The sequence below is a fragment of the Paramisgurnus dabryanus genome, chromosome 10, assembly GCF_030506205.2.
Source record: "Paramisgurnus dabryanus chromosome 10, PD_genome_1.1, whole genome shotgun sequence".
Taxonomy (NCBI): domain Eukaryota; kingdom Metazoa; phylum Chordata; class Actinopteri; order Cypriniformes; family Cobitidae; genus Paramisgurnus; species Paramisgurnus dabryanus.
In genome coordinates this window covers 30,078,184-30,094,759 of record NC_133346.1, presented here as the reverse complement: position 1 = coordinate 30,094,759, position 16,576 = coordinate 30,078,184, and the positions used below count along the sequence as shown (strand labels likewise).

General features: G+C 36.1%; 1 protein-coding gene across 3 annotated transcripts in view; it reads right to left on the bottom strand.

Moving 5' to 3' along the window:
• Nucleotides 1-1,120: 1,120 nt before the first annotated feature.
• The window catches only part of map3k1 (mitogen-activated protein kinase kinase kinase 1, E3 ubiquitin protein ligase), a 59,547-nt gene continuing 44,091 nt past the window's right edge, over nucleotides 1,121-16,576 (bottom strand). For 2 of the 3 annotated variants that reach the window (XM_065240527.1, XM_065240530.2), the window contains exons 12-20: nucleotides 14,146-14,237; nucleotides 12,634-12,826; nucleotides 11,222-12,491; nucleotides 9,819-9,971; nucleotides 8,312-8,474; nucleotides 8,014-8,145; nucleotides 7,569-7,711; nucleotides 4,206-4,337; nucleotides 1,121-3,156 (exon numbers count right to left, since the gene is read on the bottom strand). In XM_065240527.1, the coding sequence (XP_065096599.1) occupies nucleotides 3,007-3,156; nucleotides 4,206-4,337; nucleotides 7,569-7,711; nucleotides 8,014-8,145; nucleotides 8,312-8,474; nucleotides 9,819-9,971; nucleotides 11,222-12,491; nucleotides 12,634-12,826; nucleotides 14,146-14,237 (2,428 nt within the window). In that variant the 3' untranslated portion in view covers nucleotides 1,121-3,006. The remainder of the gene's footprint in view (nucleotides 3,157-4,205; nucleotides 4,338-7,568; nucleotides 7,712-8,013; nucleotides 8,146-8,311; nucleotides 8,475-9,818; nucleotides 9,972-11,221; nucleotides 12,492-12,633; nucleotides 12,827-14,145; nucleotides 14,238-16,576) is intronic. The other variant, XM_065240529.1, reaches the window with a different exon arrangement.

Sequence of the window (16,576 nt, the reverse complement as noted above, 5' to 3'; positions counted from 1 at the left end):
GGCTATTAATGCTTTTTGGTTTGTATGATTTTAATTCACAGAAAACGTGTCCTTTTTTGTCACATCCATATCACATGCACATTTCCCTAATATTTAATAGAAAACTGATATTTTTCTCATGTTTGGACTACTATCAGGGGTTTAGGAAAATATAAACAGATGGTTCAATATTGGAAATAAATTCATTCTCTGAGAAATTATATTACAAGTTTTAACTGTAATGGATTTTGAAATGCTGGAATTGCTCTATTAACAATACTAAATAAAAGTAAGTCTTGTAATCAGTTATATTCCTTGTGCTCTTACACAAATGTTGACTATTATTATTTAAATCGACTATTATTTACATATTGACTATAAAATAAAAATATTTCAGCTAATTTAAAATGTGTTCTCATAACAATCTTAAGCATACAGAAAACATGAAAGTCAATCATGTGAATTCTCTGTTTGAAAGTGTTATGATAATAAACCAATGCCTGCATCCATTTAAAGTCACAATCAGCTGACCTGACAGTAATATTTGAAGTGTTTGGTTCCTAAATGAGATAACTCATGTTTTTATTTTGTTTTATTGTGCTACTTAGCTGTATTTTTTTGTTATGAAGGCTTAAACCAAAACAAACCATCTGCAGTTTGATTGATATTTATTGGAATGCAAATTCAAAAAACAAGATTTCTGAAAAATAAAAAAAACTGAATTATCTTGTTTTGGAACCAAATTCTTCACTTGATTATATCCTGATATACATGATATGCGTACTTACTATAAAAAGTACATTTTGTTAATTTATATTACGGAGGTTATATTTGTGTAAATACATTTGATCAAGATCACATTAATATACAGTGTAAATGAGCTGTCAATTTGGTAGCATTGAGGCTATTGAATAAAAATAATAAAATAAAATTTTGTAACAAAGCTTTAACATTCAAAATCAAGTCAAATTTATTTTTCAATTGTAGACCAAGGAGTTTATTACAATATAGGCAATGTTTTTCTAAATCTAATGATCTAAATCTACTTGATCTAAACTAATTTAACTAATAAAACCAGACCTCTTGATTTATGTCCTGTATTACAATAGTGACAAAACAAGAATAAAAACAAGAAACAGTCTTTTATCTACATGTTTTATTTGCTATAAAGACCAAAATAGATGGATTTCATTATAAAAATGTTTCAAATGGTGAAAAAACCGATTAAAACATTTTGACAAAAGCTACACAAGAATTAAAAGACACAGCTTTAGCCAATTTCATTCTCTTTAGCTGAACCCAGAGATTTATTTGCACAGTTGAAGGAGCTAATACAAGTTAGCCCTTAAGCCCTGGTGATCTTTCAGAAAGAAAAAGAAAGAGATAAAAAATTATAATAAAAGAATATATATATATTTATATATATAATTTTTTATATATATATTGAGAAAGTGAACTTTGGTAGAAGAAAATTCTATAGGACACCTGAGGTAGAAAAGACTGGAATAAAACAGCAATAGACCATCTTCACATCAAAAAGTACCAAAAGACAAAAAAACATCAGCATCATTTGACACGAGTCTGTTTAGCCCAGTTCAAAAAAGCCCATGAAATAATGAACAAGAGGCACTGAATACAAAATAAACAGCGACCGACAAACTGACTGCGACTTGAAAAGAAATAACAGAAGACTCAAGTAATACTGATTAGATTTATGATTTAAACTGAAAAGCTCCAGTATATAAAAAAGACAGAGTGCATAACTTTAAAGCTTTTAAAAAGACATAGAAAAAGTCAAATATAAGGAAAATACACCCAATGCAGAAACAAAAATATGCATTTATGAAGTGTGGTTAAAAAAATAGATGTATGCAAGTCAAGTAAAATACATTTAGCTACCAACATTTATTTACATCTTAACTCTTCAGGCTTGATTTGCTTTAAATAAAATCATGTTTAAATATTTTGTCACATTTCAAACTCCTTAAGATTTGCAAAAAGGGAGTCCTAATAAATGCATTTCGTTTTAAAACTTCAAATTTTCAAAGAATCTCTTTAATTTAAAACAGCAATAAAACTTGAAGAGCTTGAGTTCAAACACCTGACGTTTTTTGAACATGTTATCATTATCAAGAGAAAACAAATATAACTGTCATTAACCGAATACGATCCCTCCACCGAAATGTTAAACAGCATGTATACCTGCAGTTATAATATCTGGAAGTATACTAAACAACCCCAGGTCACCAACTCTTTATAACGTGAACTAAATGGTCCTTAAATGTTTCGAATCAAATAATTTACAAACAGCCATGACAGTGAACAGAACAGCACCAAAAACAACAGCTGAAAACAAAGAAAATATATCAACATTAATCACGAATCCACATCTGAAATGACAAAAGTCGTCAATCTTATGAAGTGAAAACTGAGATCAGAAAAGATGTTCCAGTGAGATGTGACTTATAAACACATTAAACCAAACTGTCTAAATCAGGTTCCCAAGTGAGCTTAAACAATTAAAATCAGACGTTTATAGACGGTCTGCATTTAGAAATGAAGGAAAAGAAAAATATATCATCATCACAGCATTCACATTCAGCCTTGAGCTAGTTCAACTAGCAAAGATTTGTTTCTCTAAAACACATTCGAAGTATAAAACGAAGCATGACGCCTGACACGTCCAGACACGACTGAATTAAAAGTGTTTATCCAGAGTGGATTTAACACATGAGACGCTTTCAAAAATGACCCAAACCGTTCGAGCACCTCTATAAATGATGATGCCCTGAATTCCCACCCTTTCAAAAACAGACAAGCAGGAAAACAGACTGGGATGCTTTCAACAGAAATAGCAACTCCTTCCTACTTCATGCGAGCATGTTTTTTTGCATCATACGCTGAGGACACAGCATCTGTGCAGTTGCATCGGTGAGAGAAAGAGAGACATAAAACCATGACAGCAGTATGAGGCACAGGTCAGACTCGACCCTCAGTAGTATGAAGTCTGGCAGATTCAGTAATGATCTACCAGGCGTGGCGGAAGACGGGATGTTTCAGTAGGTCTCTGGAGGGCGGTCGGTCGGAGGGCTGGAGCTCGAGGCATCTCAATGTGACGTCCCTCAGGCCTGGAGACAGATGAGGTGGGATACTAGGTGCTGTTGTGGCACTGGCGATCTGTGTGAGGAAAGACCATCAGAGAGTTCACATAAACACAACACGACTAGAGTTAAGGTAAAAATATCTGCACAGACAACTGAAAGCTTATTTTAAACAATATTTCTAATCATCTAATTTTTTCTTAAACATGGAAAAAAGGATAATGGTAAGCACACAATTGCAGCCCCCCCTATGCTTTTTATAGTATTTTTTCCTATTATGGATTATGGAAGTCGAAGGGCAGTGTCAACGTAGTGGTTACCATCAATTATCATCTTTTGTGTTCAAGTGAATTAAGAAACTCATTCAGGATTAAAACAACATGAGGGTGGGTAAATGAATTTTCAATTTTGTGTGAACTATGACTTTAAGTGAATTATGAGTGAAACTCTTCCTGCTACCATTTGGTGGCACTATGAATGTGATTCACAATTGCCAACTCAATGTGATTGGACCTCATGACTAAACATACAGCTTAAGTTTGAGCAAAATCACACAATATTTACCATTTACCATTACCATAAAAACAACAGCAAAAAATATGCGAACATGATAACCTGGTTAAAGTTTGTGTAAAGTCCGATATTAAATGTGTTCTCAGTTTGCCACACCACAAAAACAACCCAAAACCGCCAAGTAAATTAAATAAGTTCTCAAAATCTTGGAAAAACAGGCAGGATTCTCTGCCACTGTTGGCACTTAAGCCACTCATGTCCTTCACAAAAATTTAATTATCTCAGCTTTTTGCTCAAAATTTGGTGTTTTTGATGAAACCTACACATATTTGAGAGGTGATAAAAACAGAACAAATGAAGATAGGATGAAACTGATTTTTTGTTTGAAAGCAGAGGGTCTGTTCTTTTATTTCATTTATTGTATGTTTATAAATTTAAAAAGGAGCATTTTCTGGAAGGCATTAAACTTTTGTGAAAATCATGAGAAATGCTCGAGGCGAAAGAGTTAACTTTTAAATACAGCTGCAACCTGAATGGATGCTCACGATTGTGTTAGGGGCGGGGCCATGCTCGGTAGAGAGACAGACAGAGACAGACAGAGACAGTACTCACTTTAAATATGAGTGCCAGGTGGTTAGAGTGTTTCTCAGCATTCCATGGAGGTTTAGCACAGGACATCTCAATAATAGCACAGCCAACACTCCAGACATCACAGCTACGACCGTACTGCTGTCCTCTCAACACCTGAAACACACAACACACATCATTCAACAGACACTAATACATGGATTAAAGCAGGAATAGAGTCAGTGTCAGATTGCTGAATGTTTTCACAACATCCACACCATCACCTTTGAGATCAAACTATCCTATAGCCGTACACTCTCTATAATCTGCTCTTAGAGTAACAAAGAGTAAGCTCTTCACACGTGTAAATACATAATCTGATAGGAGTTGAGTTTGAGTATTCGTGTCACAATATAATGAGTTAAGATGATTGTTTGATTGTATTTTCAATCAAAAATGTAGTTGAGTAGAGAGTAAAAGTTGCTTATATGTTCGAAACTCAGTAAAAGTATACTGAAGTATTGAAAAAATTAATAATAAGTAAAAATCAAGCACACATATAATTGGGATGCCCTACAAGTTGGTGGAGTTCGATAGGTTATAAGGTCGTCGGATGTAGAAGTGAGCAAACGAGGAAGCATCTTATTGAGAAGCACCCATGATAATGTGGGGATGAGTACACATACAGAGACATTACACAAGAGAGCGCTGTATGCACACTTTAACTTTAAATGTCACAACTCTACATATTGTATGCTATTCTTCTTAAATGTCATTATTTTGTACTCATTTATATATTATTTTAAAATTTAAAATTTGCACATATAAGCAGTTTTGATGCTGTCATGAGTTGCTTTGGCACTCTCAGGTGATTTTTAAACAATACTGAAGGAGTTCACACATAGACTGTAAAAAAAGATGGATGATGCGTCATCGCTTCCTTCCATTTAAAGAACTGAAGCCAAAAATGTCCGATCATAGACGCTGCCATGTTAAGTAAAAACATCAGTTTGTAGCCAGGGCATACGCAGAAGGAATCATACGTGGAGCCGCGATATTAAACTTCCTCCTAAATAATCACATGTTAAATTCAACCACGGCAATCATAAAGACCCCCCCCTTTTCTACAGCATCAAAATACTAGCTAAAATGAAACTTATCACAAAAATTTACAATTGAACATATATCAGCATTCTAACAACTACCTTACAGGACCAAAACCCTTTTTTGGAAAATGTTATTGAAATAATATTTTCATTTAGAGCCGAGTCCCGTTCGTTTGCATGGCGAGGGCGGGGTTTATTACTTTTACTGCAGCCAGCCACCAGGGGGCGATCAAAGAGCCAGTAGCTTCACTTTTAAGGTGTATGAGGCACACTCGAGTTCACATCTATTCTGAACTCTTATTGGCTGCTTTGCTTACATATTTGGTTAAAGTAATCAATTTGTTTTAAAAAAAAAAGATTGAATTATTGTGATGAAATAAATAATTTGCCAAATTTATATTTTTCTCCAATAACTAATTTTAAACATTATGCATATGCTTACGGTTTACGTATGTAAAAGCATATGCTTGCTTATACATGCAATATAAGAAATTGTAAAATGATAATAATATTGAGGATTTTTTATAAAAAATAATAACGATAACAACAATAAAAAATATTATTTTTTGTTTTAATATGAATGATTTTTATATAATAATATTAATGAGTACCAAATAATGAAAGTTAAGATGAATAGCAAAACATAGAGATAAATGTGTGTGTACAGTGCTTTCTTGTGTACGGTCTGTGGATTTGCACTCATTCACATGTCATCAGGTCTATAGACTGCTATCAGGTCTATATTTGCACACATGAATTTGAGTGATGTAAAGCATTAAATTTCAGCGACAGGGTCACAAGTGTGGTATCACCCCGTGATATACTGCTTACTTTATATCTTCTTTTAGATCTTATTTTACTGGTTTGGTTGAAAAGTAAGCGACAGAGAGAACGAGAGACTTTCCCGGACAAAAGCAGTCTTGTTGATTTTGAAGAGGTTTCAGAGATGAATGCACTGCTATGGGAAGGAGGGCCAGCTGAACTCAGTCCTAATTAAACAGAGTTTGGCCCACAATGACAACAAGGAATTAAGGGGCCGACCCATTGTGACAGCCTCAAAAGAACCACAATTTACTTTTATTTCAAGTTACTGAGAGATCTAAATCCACTTTGTCCCGTTTTCCAGAGCGGCTGTGTAACTCGGAACGCCACACGGAGAGGTCACCAGACTTGACCAGTGATTTGTTGAAGGACATTCAAAGTTAGGAAAAGTCATGCATCTTTGGCTTAAACACAGCTGAATAAATAAAATCACAGATACCACAATGGAAGAAAGAAAGAAATTCAAGACTAGAGAGTCAACATATCTTAAAAATAAAGGTGCTTCACAAAGGTTGTTCTAGACCTTTTTATTGTCCGTCATTTGGTTATAATCAATTAGTAACTGTCATTTAATATTTTAATGATTATACTAAATAGCTTTTGTTTTCGTTCACATTTAAATTTTTACGAGCATAAACATAATACAAAATAGTGTGTCAAATGTCAGCAGAGCTGTGCATATCTATCAATGTATGACATCAAAGTATCGCGTGAGAGTTTCGAGACCAGTGCTTACTAATCGCTCTCTCGCAGAACTTCATGTAGATCAGTCTGCGCAGCGCTGCATTACGTCAAATACATGGCGGCGCAGTGACCCGTGGTGTATGTAGATAAAAACGACTCATTCTAAGGTAATAAAACAATACAGTTCATTATGCAAGGTCTTCATACACCACTGTTAATATAGTTATGAACATTATACTGCATTTCTGAGATCCTTCTAATGGTGCATTTTACACAAAACGTGCTATTCGAGCATATTTGGACGCTTGAACATTTTGAGTTTACTCGCTTCATTCGCGCGTGAAATTCTAGTCATTCAAGACATTCACGTGGAAATTCGAGTCATGGGAGGGGCTTCTGCGACTCCGCTGAGACTCCGCTTGCTTCCTGTAATCACGTCACTACTACAGTGAGGTCCTGATTAGTTAAGGTGAAATCTGCCAAAGTTCTGATTTTTCAACTCGTGCGTTTTCAGTGGCAACGCGGCATTCGCACTGCGCCTTCCGCGCAATTTGTGTCTTTGCATTTACTTAGCATGTAAATCACTCGTGCTTGCCGCCTCTACAGCGCCTGGTGTGAACTCTGCATAAAAGTTACACAATGCATCTTTAATAATCTTTCTGTTTTACAAAATGATCTTCGTGTTGAAAAAGTGTTTTATAGAATACAAACATGTAAAAAATAAATGGTTCTTCAAAATGGCACCAAGAACCTGTTGTAGCACCTTTAAATTTAAATCTGCTCTTCTCAGTCTTACCTCAGGAGCCATAAAGGCAATGGTTCCCAGCAGCTGTCCCTGAAACTCGCCCGCACCCGTGCCTTTAGACGCCAGACGAGCCGCCGCCCCAAAATCAGCTATTCGTAACCTCTGACCTGTGCTGTCAATCAGTAGATTAGCACCTACAATGGTCAAAAGAAGATAATTGTAAGATAGAGGACATGAAGACAAAGACAAAATACACAACAGCTCTGTCCCAAAACTTAGTGAGACATCCTGCTGTCCACCTACTACCTTTAAGGGAAGCATCCTGTCTAACATTAACCTTCAATGTGATGGATTTGGACTGCTATTTTCTCTATTGAAGTTTTGTACAGCTTGCCACAATGCACCTCATCATTAAACAGAGAATAAGCTAATGTGTAAAGCCAACAACAGTTCAGTACAGAACAGTATCTGTGTGTTATGATGAGACTGTATTTACCTTTGATATCCCGGTGGATGATCTGATTTTCATGGAGGTAGGCGAGACCTCGCAGGAGCTGCTCTGTGTAGTTGATGACTACACCCTCTTTAAAGGCACCATACTTATTTAACAGATGTGATACAGACCCACCTGAGAAATAAAGAAAGCATGTATGAGTTTTATAAGAACTTACAATGTGGCAATTTTAAAACGGACACCCCGTCATGTAAAACATCAACTAAACATGTAAAATTTGAGTAATAATCATTAGCCTTTTGTTTTGCAGATTTACAGACTAACTGAAAGAGAAACGCACCTGCCATCCACTCCACAAAAAGGTTATAGTTGTTCTTCTCGCAGGTGGATCCGAGCATCCGGATGATGTTTGGGTGATTGAGGAGACCCATCATGCGAATCTCCTCCCGCAGGGTCTCCACCACCTCCTCCTGCTCTGAGGAGGTGTTCCTAACATACGTCACCTGTAAATATAAAACAAAAAAACATAAATCACATACTCAAGCGTCATGCACATAAAGATTATGGACAAATTAAATCATGAAATATAAAATTAGGTTAAAAGATGACCTCCAAGTGTGCCGAAAACTGATCAACATTAGCCAGGTGAACAGGTGTTTCACATTGTAGCAGTTCAGTAAAAGATCACTTCTTTAGATCAAATGTACCATTTGTTAGTCACTTTATACAGCACGCATAGTTTAGATGCTAAAAATCTTCTTTTACAAAAAAATAATAACATCCAGTGACAAATAAACACAAAAGATGTTTGGACAAAGTGACCAGTACTTTCTGAGAAACACATCCTACCAGGCAAAATATGTTATAACAATTTAACCTATGCCGGTTAATATCTGGTTACGGAGTATAATACAAGTCGAGTGTCCATTAAAAAAAAAATTCATTTTTTTTTAAAGCTTAGGGTGACACAAGCCATTTTTTCTATAAATGCATATGCTTATATTGTTGACAAATTTAATAGTTCAAAACATATTAGGTTCTTTTTATTTATTTCATAAAAATTTATTTTTAAATGGAGGAATTTGACTGAATATAAAAGAAAAAGCATGCAAGAAGAGTCAAGAATAGATGTGAACTCCTTCAATACCGTTTAAAAATCATCTCAGGGGTGAAACCTCAAAGAAGCTAAAAATGAAAAAAATAATAACTTATAAAATAAATTGTAAGAAAAAAATAACAACTTTAAGTAGTGTTGATTTATTGTGAAAGTAACTTGTGTGTTTTTCCACAGTTTTGAGTAAACGATCATAGCAGTATGTATAAAAATATTAATAAATATTAAGGGATATTATGTATTTCTGCACGCTTAAAATGTGGTATAAATGACTCGACCTCCATTCTGTCCCTGCATAATAAACAAGATAAGAAAAAGACTTCTGCCGTGACTTCAGTACTGTAACCCATTCTATACACTTGATCGAATAAAGAGTTTGCTTGTGCACTTGAAGAGAAAGCCTTCACTGTTATCACCATTCCAGTGAAATTAAAAAAATGAAGGAAAAAACAAAAAGTATGATTCATCGCAGTTAGACATTTACTAACAAACAGATGGCATTAACTTACTTTAATGAGGTAAAGTTTGTTAAAGTTAGTTTAGGGAAATTTAAACTTCAATCCTCACATTAACCCCATAAAAGTAATATCCCTCAAGTAAAACCACGGATCACCCTGTTGTATTTGACAAAATGACCACTATAAAATCTCAGGGGATTCTGACTTTTGACAAGAATTGTCATAGTTGCTTCAGAATATTTCAGGTTGGTGTTTGCCTTAGTATTTCAAATTACCTGTTTAACAGCCATCAGAGTGCCAGTGCCCACATCCTGGGCCTGATAACATGAAGAGAAAGCCCCGAGACCAATCTGCTGACCCTTCAGCCACTCCATACCCTCCTTGTATGGCTGCTTTGCTTTGGTATGACCAGGAAGAGTCTCGGGGGTCTAAACGGGACAAGCAAAAAGAAAGTGTGAATGGAGTGCCGTACATATGTTGGGAATCTATCTGCTATAAGCGTGTAGTGTCTTGTGTGTTTGTAATGTAAGGGTAAATAAAGAACTCATTCTATGAATATATACAGTGTTTCTCTTTACTAAATAAACTCCTAAGGCTTATGTTTCATGTCTAGCATTTGTCGTCAAAACATATAGACAATAATGTCTTCTAGCCTGTACGCAGCACTTCATCTTTTATGCCAATATTGATACGATGAACTTTATAACCTGTAAGATAGTTAAAATTTAATGTGTTTCACTGACATTTAATTTTTTACACTGTAAAAAATTCCTTGTTGAACTTAAATTTTTTAGTTTAATCAACTTGAATTTATTTGCTATAAAATAAAAATACATTTGAATCAGCCCAAATTATTTCAAATGTATTTTTATAATTTACTCATCAATAGTCAAGAAAGTTGAAATTAAGTGTAATATCAAGATGATTAAACTTAAAAATGTAACTGCAACAAGGGATCTTTTAACAAATGTACAGAAAAGCGTTTTCTTACAAAAATATTCATAATTTTCTGAAAAGTAGCGGTTCTGAAGATTTCAATCGGACAGCAACGATACACAACATATATCGATACGAATAAGCCGGCACTATCATGGTTTTATTTCTTTATTCTGAATGTGAAACAACCGTTCCAATCGTTTCCTTGGTAATGCAAGAGTTTAAAGATGGTATGTGATGTAAATAGTGAGTGCATTTATTTTTACATTTTATCCTGATCTGTATTTGGTTTGCTCAAATAACACAATTTACCAGCTACAGAGAAAAACTTTTAGCCATGCATGCAACAAACATGCAACAAACGTGTAACCAATCTTAAGCAGCAACATTACTACGCGCATTCTTTCAGCACGATTCGGCGCAATTACACAATCATGCTGAGAATTCATAAAAAATGAATGAACATGAAACATATGTCTAACCGTTTCTTGTCGTTCTTACAACCATACAGTGGAAAGCAGCTATATAGACCCAACACCTACTAATCCTATTTTTAGCTTAAAACTACCCAAAACCTAACCCTACTCCTAACCCAACCTACAGTAAACTGTGGTAGCAACAAACCATACCATCTAGACCTCACTGTACTTCCATACCCTCTAGAGATACACGGTATTGACGATTGATATGTAGTATGTATGATTTCAGTCTAGAGTCACCAAGGTGTGCACTTTGCACTTACATCCACCTGAATAATGATGACGTCTTCTCCTTTATCCACCTGTAACTGCGGTATAATGGGCAGTGCGTCCTGTGACTCTGACATCGCCATGACAACAGCCAGGGCCTCCTCCTCTTCAGCTTCCATCTTCTCCCTGCACTTCTTGTTCTGGGTCACATCCTCGCTGTACGTGTCATCGTTTGCATTTACTTGCTCTGGTGACAGCACCGCTACTTCGGACTGGAAGGTAACTGTGCTGTCTGCTGCGGGTATGGAGGCTTCCAACAGGTCCTCCATGCTGGAGTTGAGCTCGGCCGAAGCGCCGAGAACGCATAATTTCTCCTCCACAGGAGTGAAGACACCATCTTCGCTGTGGATAAACGCAGATCCCCCACTGCAGATTGGATTATCTCCCGACCTGACCTCTTGAAGGTCCAGTTTCATGTTCCTCCTTGTCCCTGGACTTAAAGCTTTAGCTCCCTCAGATTTTGTAGCAGGAGAGGGTCGAGACGGTTTGGGCCAGTGGATTTGATTTGAAGGCGGAGGCCGAGCTTGGGTAAACATAGGAGATGGCAGCCTCTCCAAGTCCTTACCGCTACACCCAACCCCGCCTACTGCCTTCTGCATTAATGACTTGCGTTGGGTACCCGGCGAGGAGTGGGAAAGTTTGCTGGGTATAAGATTTTGTGGCAGGGCTTTGGGGCTGTCTGAAGGGAAGGAGGAGGCACTGGCGGTGGCTAGTGAGGGAAGGCTAGGAGGTTGACTGGATGAGGGGGAATTCAAACATTGACTCCTGGGTCTGTTACGGGCCTGAATGGGGGGCTTTGAAAACTCAGCAGGACTTGTGACGATGTTTGAGAGTCTCTCTGCTACATCATTTACAGGATTTGAATTGGTTTGACCAAGACACGCCACCTTGGCAGTCAGCTGCTGTAGATCGTGAGTGGGAGAGTTTCTTTCAGTAGTGCACGGGGAGTTATGTGGGGCTGAGGGTTCGAGGAAGACGTCTGAATGCAAACTGTGCCTGGTCTGAAGGTCTTCTAGACCCATGTGAATGGCATCTAAGATTTCCATCTCTTCTGCGATGGCCAAGAGACGACGACGCATACGGGCATAGTGAGTTGAACTGGTGACGTTGAGCATCTCCAGTAGCTTAACAAAGATGTGAGGCACACGAGTGACCATACGGGCGGCGCTCAGGAAGACACGGCGAGAAAGCTTACCCACCATAGAGTGAGAGTTATCGATGGACTGCAGCGCAAAACTTAGAAGAGGCAGTAGCTTCTGGTACCTAAAATGAAAAATGAGTGTAAGAATGTTTTACAACCTCCAAACAAACCATTAACACAGCTATAGCATCAATTTAAATCTCACAAGTATAACTAAAACTTTAGGATTGTTTGACAAAGTAATATTAGGATGCATTTCTGTACCTCTCTACAACGTTTTGGGTTTGGCTGCAATCTCCATCTGACACAATATGAGGGTAAAATTCAGCAGGAAACTCCAGTAACAGCCTGTCGATCAGACACAGTCGACCCAGCAGTGCCTGCCAGTTACTGGCCTCCGTTTTAGAGCCCAAGATACAGTTCAGCACATAATCAACTCCCCCAATGCCAATAGAGCCTGAGAGAAATTAAATTTAAACACATGTTTAATAGACAAAACAAGAAAAGGTCATCAAAAAACCATGGCCACACCTCATAAATCTCATTCAGATTTCTGACATTCAAGTGTGTGTATAACAAATTAGATTTTGTAAGCTACAATGTGTGGGTTTAATTCAACACAAAAAGCTTCTGTATTACTTTAGGAGAGTTGAAAAATAGTGCATCAGAAGAATGGGTTCATTTTATGGGGTCACACTTTAGTTTGGGGACCACTTCTCACTACTAACAACGATTTTACCTTAATAAACTCCTAATTACTAATTATTATCATTTTAAAAAAGTCTTGTGAAATGTCCCCTTTAAGGAATCTAGAATAAGGTCATGTAAAATATGTGCGTTACATGAGCTAATAAACAGCTAATATGTTAGTAATATGCATGCTAATAAGCAACTAGTTTTAACTAGTAAAGGTGCAATGATTTTCTACAAAAAAAAAGTTTGTTATGCTGGTTAAAAGTTTCCATATTCTGGTATAGGGATGCATCGAATATTTGGCCACCGAAAATGGCCAATAAGAGCATTTTTGGTTTTCAGACGAAAGACTTATCACCGAAATAATACGGCTGAAATGTTGTTATGACGCAAACAGAAACCGCGACCGACCTGCACATGCTTGTGTGCAATGGTACTAATAATTGGCATTATTTCTTTCGGGAATTGGTTTTCGGCCTGGGTTTCCTCTTTTTCGGTCTCGATCAAGAATTTTCATTCCGGTGCATCCCTATTCTGGTCAGATTAGCAATTACTATGTTAAGTGATCAAATGCATTTTTATAAATGTATATCATCTCTGGAAGATGTAGGACAAGAAAACATTTGTTCAATCATTGCATTCGGTCCGAATTATATTATAATATTATATGTGATCTCTAAAATGAAAAACTGATTGACAGTAAAGTCATGGCATTGAATGGTCATTTGTAGGGCTGGTGAGTTCATATGTCATCAATGTTATCAAGCTAAAGTTAACATTTTCCAAATCACTGACTCCACCTTAGTGAGAATTGGATGCCAAACTAAAGTGTTGCCTTTTGTGGTAATAAAATGGTTGCATTTTATTTTGTGTGCAGTGTGCTTACAGCATTCACATCCATCAAAATACTGGTAAACTCATGATAGATGTCTGGTCTTACACAGTTACATGTATATGCAGTAGCTGCTTAAGATTTGTTTATCCAAAGAGGAAAATGAAATCATATAGGTGTGAAATGATATGAGGGTGAGAAAACAATGACAGAATTTTCATCCTTGTGTGAATGACACAAGTGAGTTTTACCTGCTTTAAGGATTTCTTTGCCCACAGCGAGTTCACCCATCTGACCCTTACACAGCTCCAGTAAAGTGGATACAGACAACTGACTTGTGCGACTATAACACAAACAGATAAACACATGATGTACAGTTAGCAAACCATCACCAAAACAGTACATATGAGATTGCATTTACAATACTCTTGCTTTAGCAATGTGATTTTTATTCCATTGCAAATGCAAAGAGGAACTTGATTTTGGGAAATGATTGGGGTGGTAAAAAGTGGACTTTACTGTAAATGACAAGCCACTGGAAGGGAGAACTTAAAAAACAAGAAGGCTGAAAAGAAAACTTAAACTTTTATTCTTTGAAGTAACATTAAATTATTCATAAAAACAAAGAATATGCATTGGGAAGACAAATGGGGTCAATTCAAGCTTTAAATATGATCACTTTTAAACGTTAAGTTTAATTCATCAGTATGCCAAATCCACTTTTACAATGTGTTTAGACATAAATGTGTGTTGGCAACAACTCTACAATGAAAAAAAATCCACCCACTCCTTTTTTAATCACCATTAAATCAAAGCAGTCTAAACATGCCGTTATGATTCTCTTGTTAATGTGATGTCACATTGATAAAGCCTGCCCACTGACTGGTTAATTTGACCCAAAAGCTTTTAAAAATGTGTTTGTAAGCACATTGTAGCACTAATGTGGCTAAAGATACTATTTTCTCAGACTGTATTCACAGGAATCGGATCTATTTTGAACCAAAAGCGCTCACTGTCTATTGGTAAGGGAGTAAGGAGCTGTAGCTCATTTGCAAATAAAGGTACATAAAACAGCACTTTTTTACTCGCATCCAAATTTTGGACGTGCTATAACAAATGATCTGTGGGGTATTTTGAGCCGAAACTTCACAGACACATTCTAGGACACCTGAGACTTATATTATATCGGTAGCACTTTATTTTACAGTATGTGTACTTACCTTGTACATATATGGTAAATAATTTGTACCATTACTGTACTTACCAGTGGTACATACTTGGTAGTTATTTTGTAACTCTAGATAAGTACTGGGTAATAACAGATACATACTTATAGTGTAGGTATACTGTAACTAACAAGAAACATTAGTGTACTTACAAATAAATAAGTATTTAGTATTTACAGGCAAGTTAGGGTAAATGACAGGTATGTATAGCGTACATATGATAACTAATATCAAACAATACTGTACTTACAAATTGTATATACATGATAAGTGTGTGGTACCTGCAGGCAAGTGTAAGTTATATTTATACCATACATATATGATAACTAAGAACAAACATTACTGATGTGCCATTTTGGTACTCAGTATCTTTGTCCTTTAAACCAGGCATTAAATAACCTTATGAATTAACTACTGGGTACATTCTCTAGTACGTCTACGGTAAATGCATGGAAACAGGACTTTAAAATAAAGTGTTGCTTTTTACACAGTTATAACATAGGACCTACCACCTAGGATATAGCATCATATACATGTCACTGTGAGGCAAACCCAACCATTGACTATCATATGCATTAACTACTGGGTACATTCACTAGTACACACTTATTGTGTATATACAATTTGTAAGTACAGTAGTGTTTGATATTAGTTATCATATATGTACACTATAAATACCTGTCATTTACCCTAACTTGCCTGTAGATACTAAATACTTATATTGTACATTTATGTACAGTAATGTTTCTCGTTAGTTATAGTATACCTACACTATAAGTATGTATCCGTTATTACCCAGTACTTATCTAGAGTTAATATAATAACATAATAACTACAGTTATTAGTACAGTAATGATACCAGTTAATTACCATGTAGATACCTAAAAGTAAGTACCACACATTTGTCTGTAAGTAAAACTTATTAAGCATATATGTACAAGGTAAGTACACATACTGTAAAATAAAGTGCTACCATTATGTCTTGTAAACATGGTAGTCTAGTAGCCAACTAGGTGAACCCGGAAATGTTGAGTACACCAAAGTTTTATTGCAGAAATGTGAAGTATGGGTCCCCAGCATACAGAAACTGCCGGATGCTAATTTGCATATGTTGAGCAATTTGCATAATTTGCATAATTAGCAATATTAGCTTAATCGTCCATTTTGACCACATATTTTGCACTAAATGGCCAATTTCTACAATATGTGAGTGGTTTTAGAGGTTTTAGATGATGCTGATTTCATTTCTGGCATTTTCAGATTTTAAAGAGCTAATTTTATTACAAATTTTGATTTATTTATTCAAATTTTTATTACTTTCAGTCATAATTTTAGGTTATTTTATGGTAAATACTAGCCTGGTTAGCCAGACCTACATCAAGATGTAAGGTCTGGCAACTCTTCACACAAACGGCTCAATGCAAGGGGCGGGATATAAGGTTGTCCCTCAAAATGC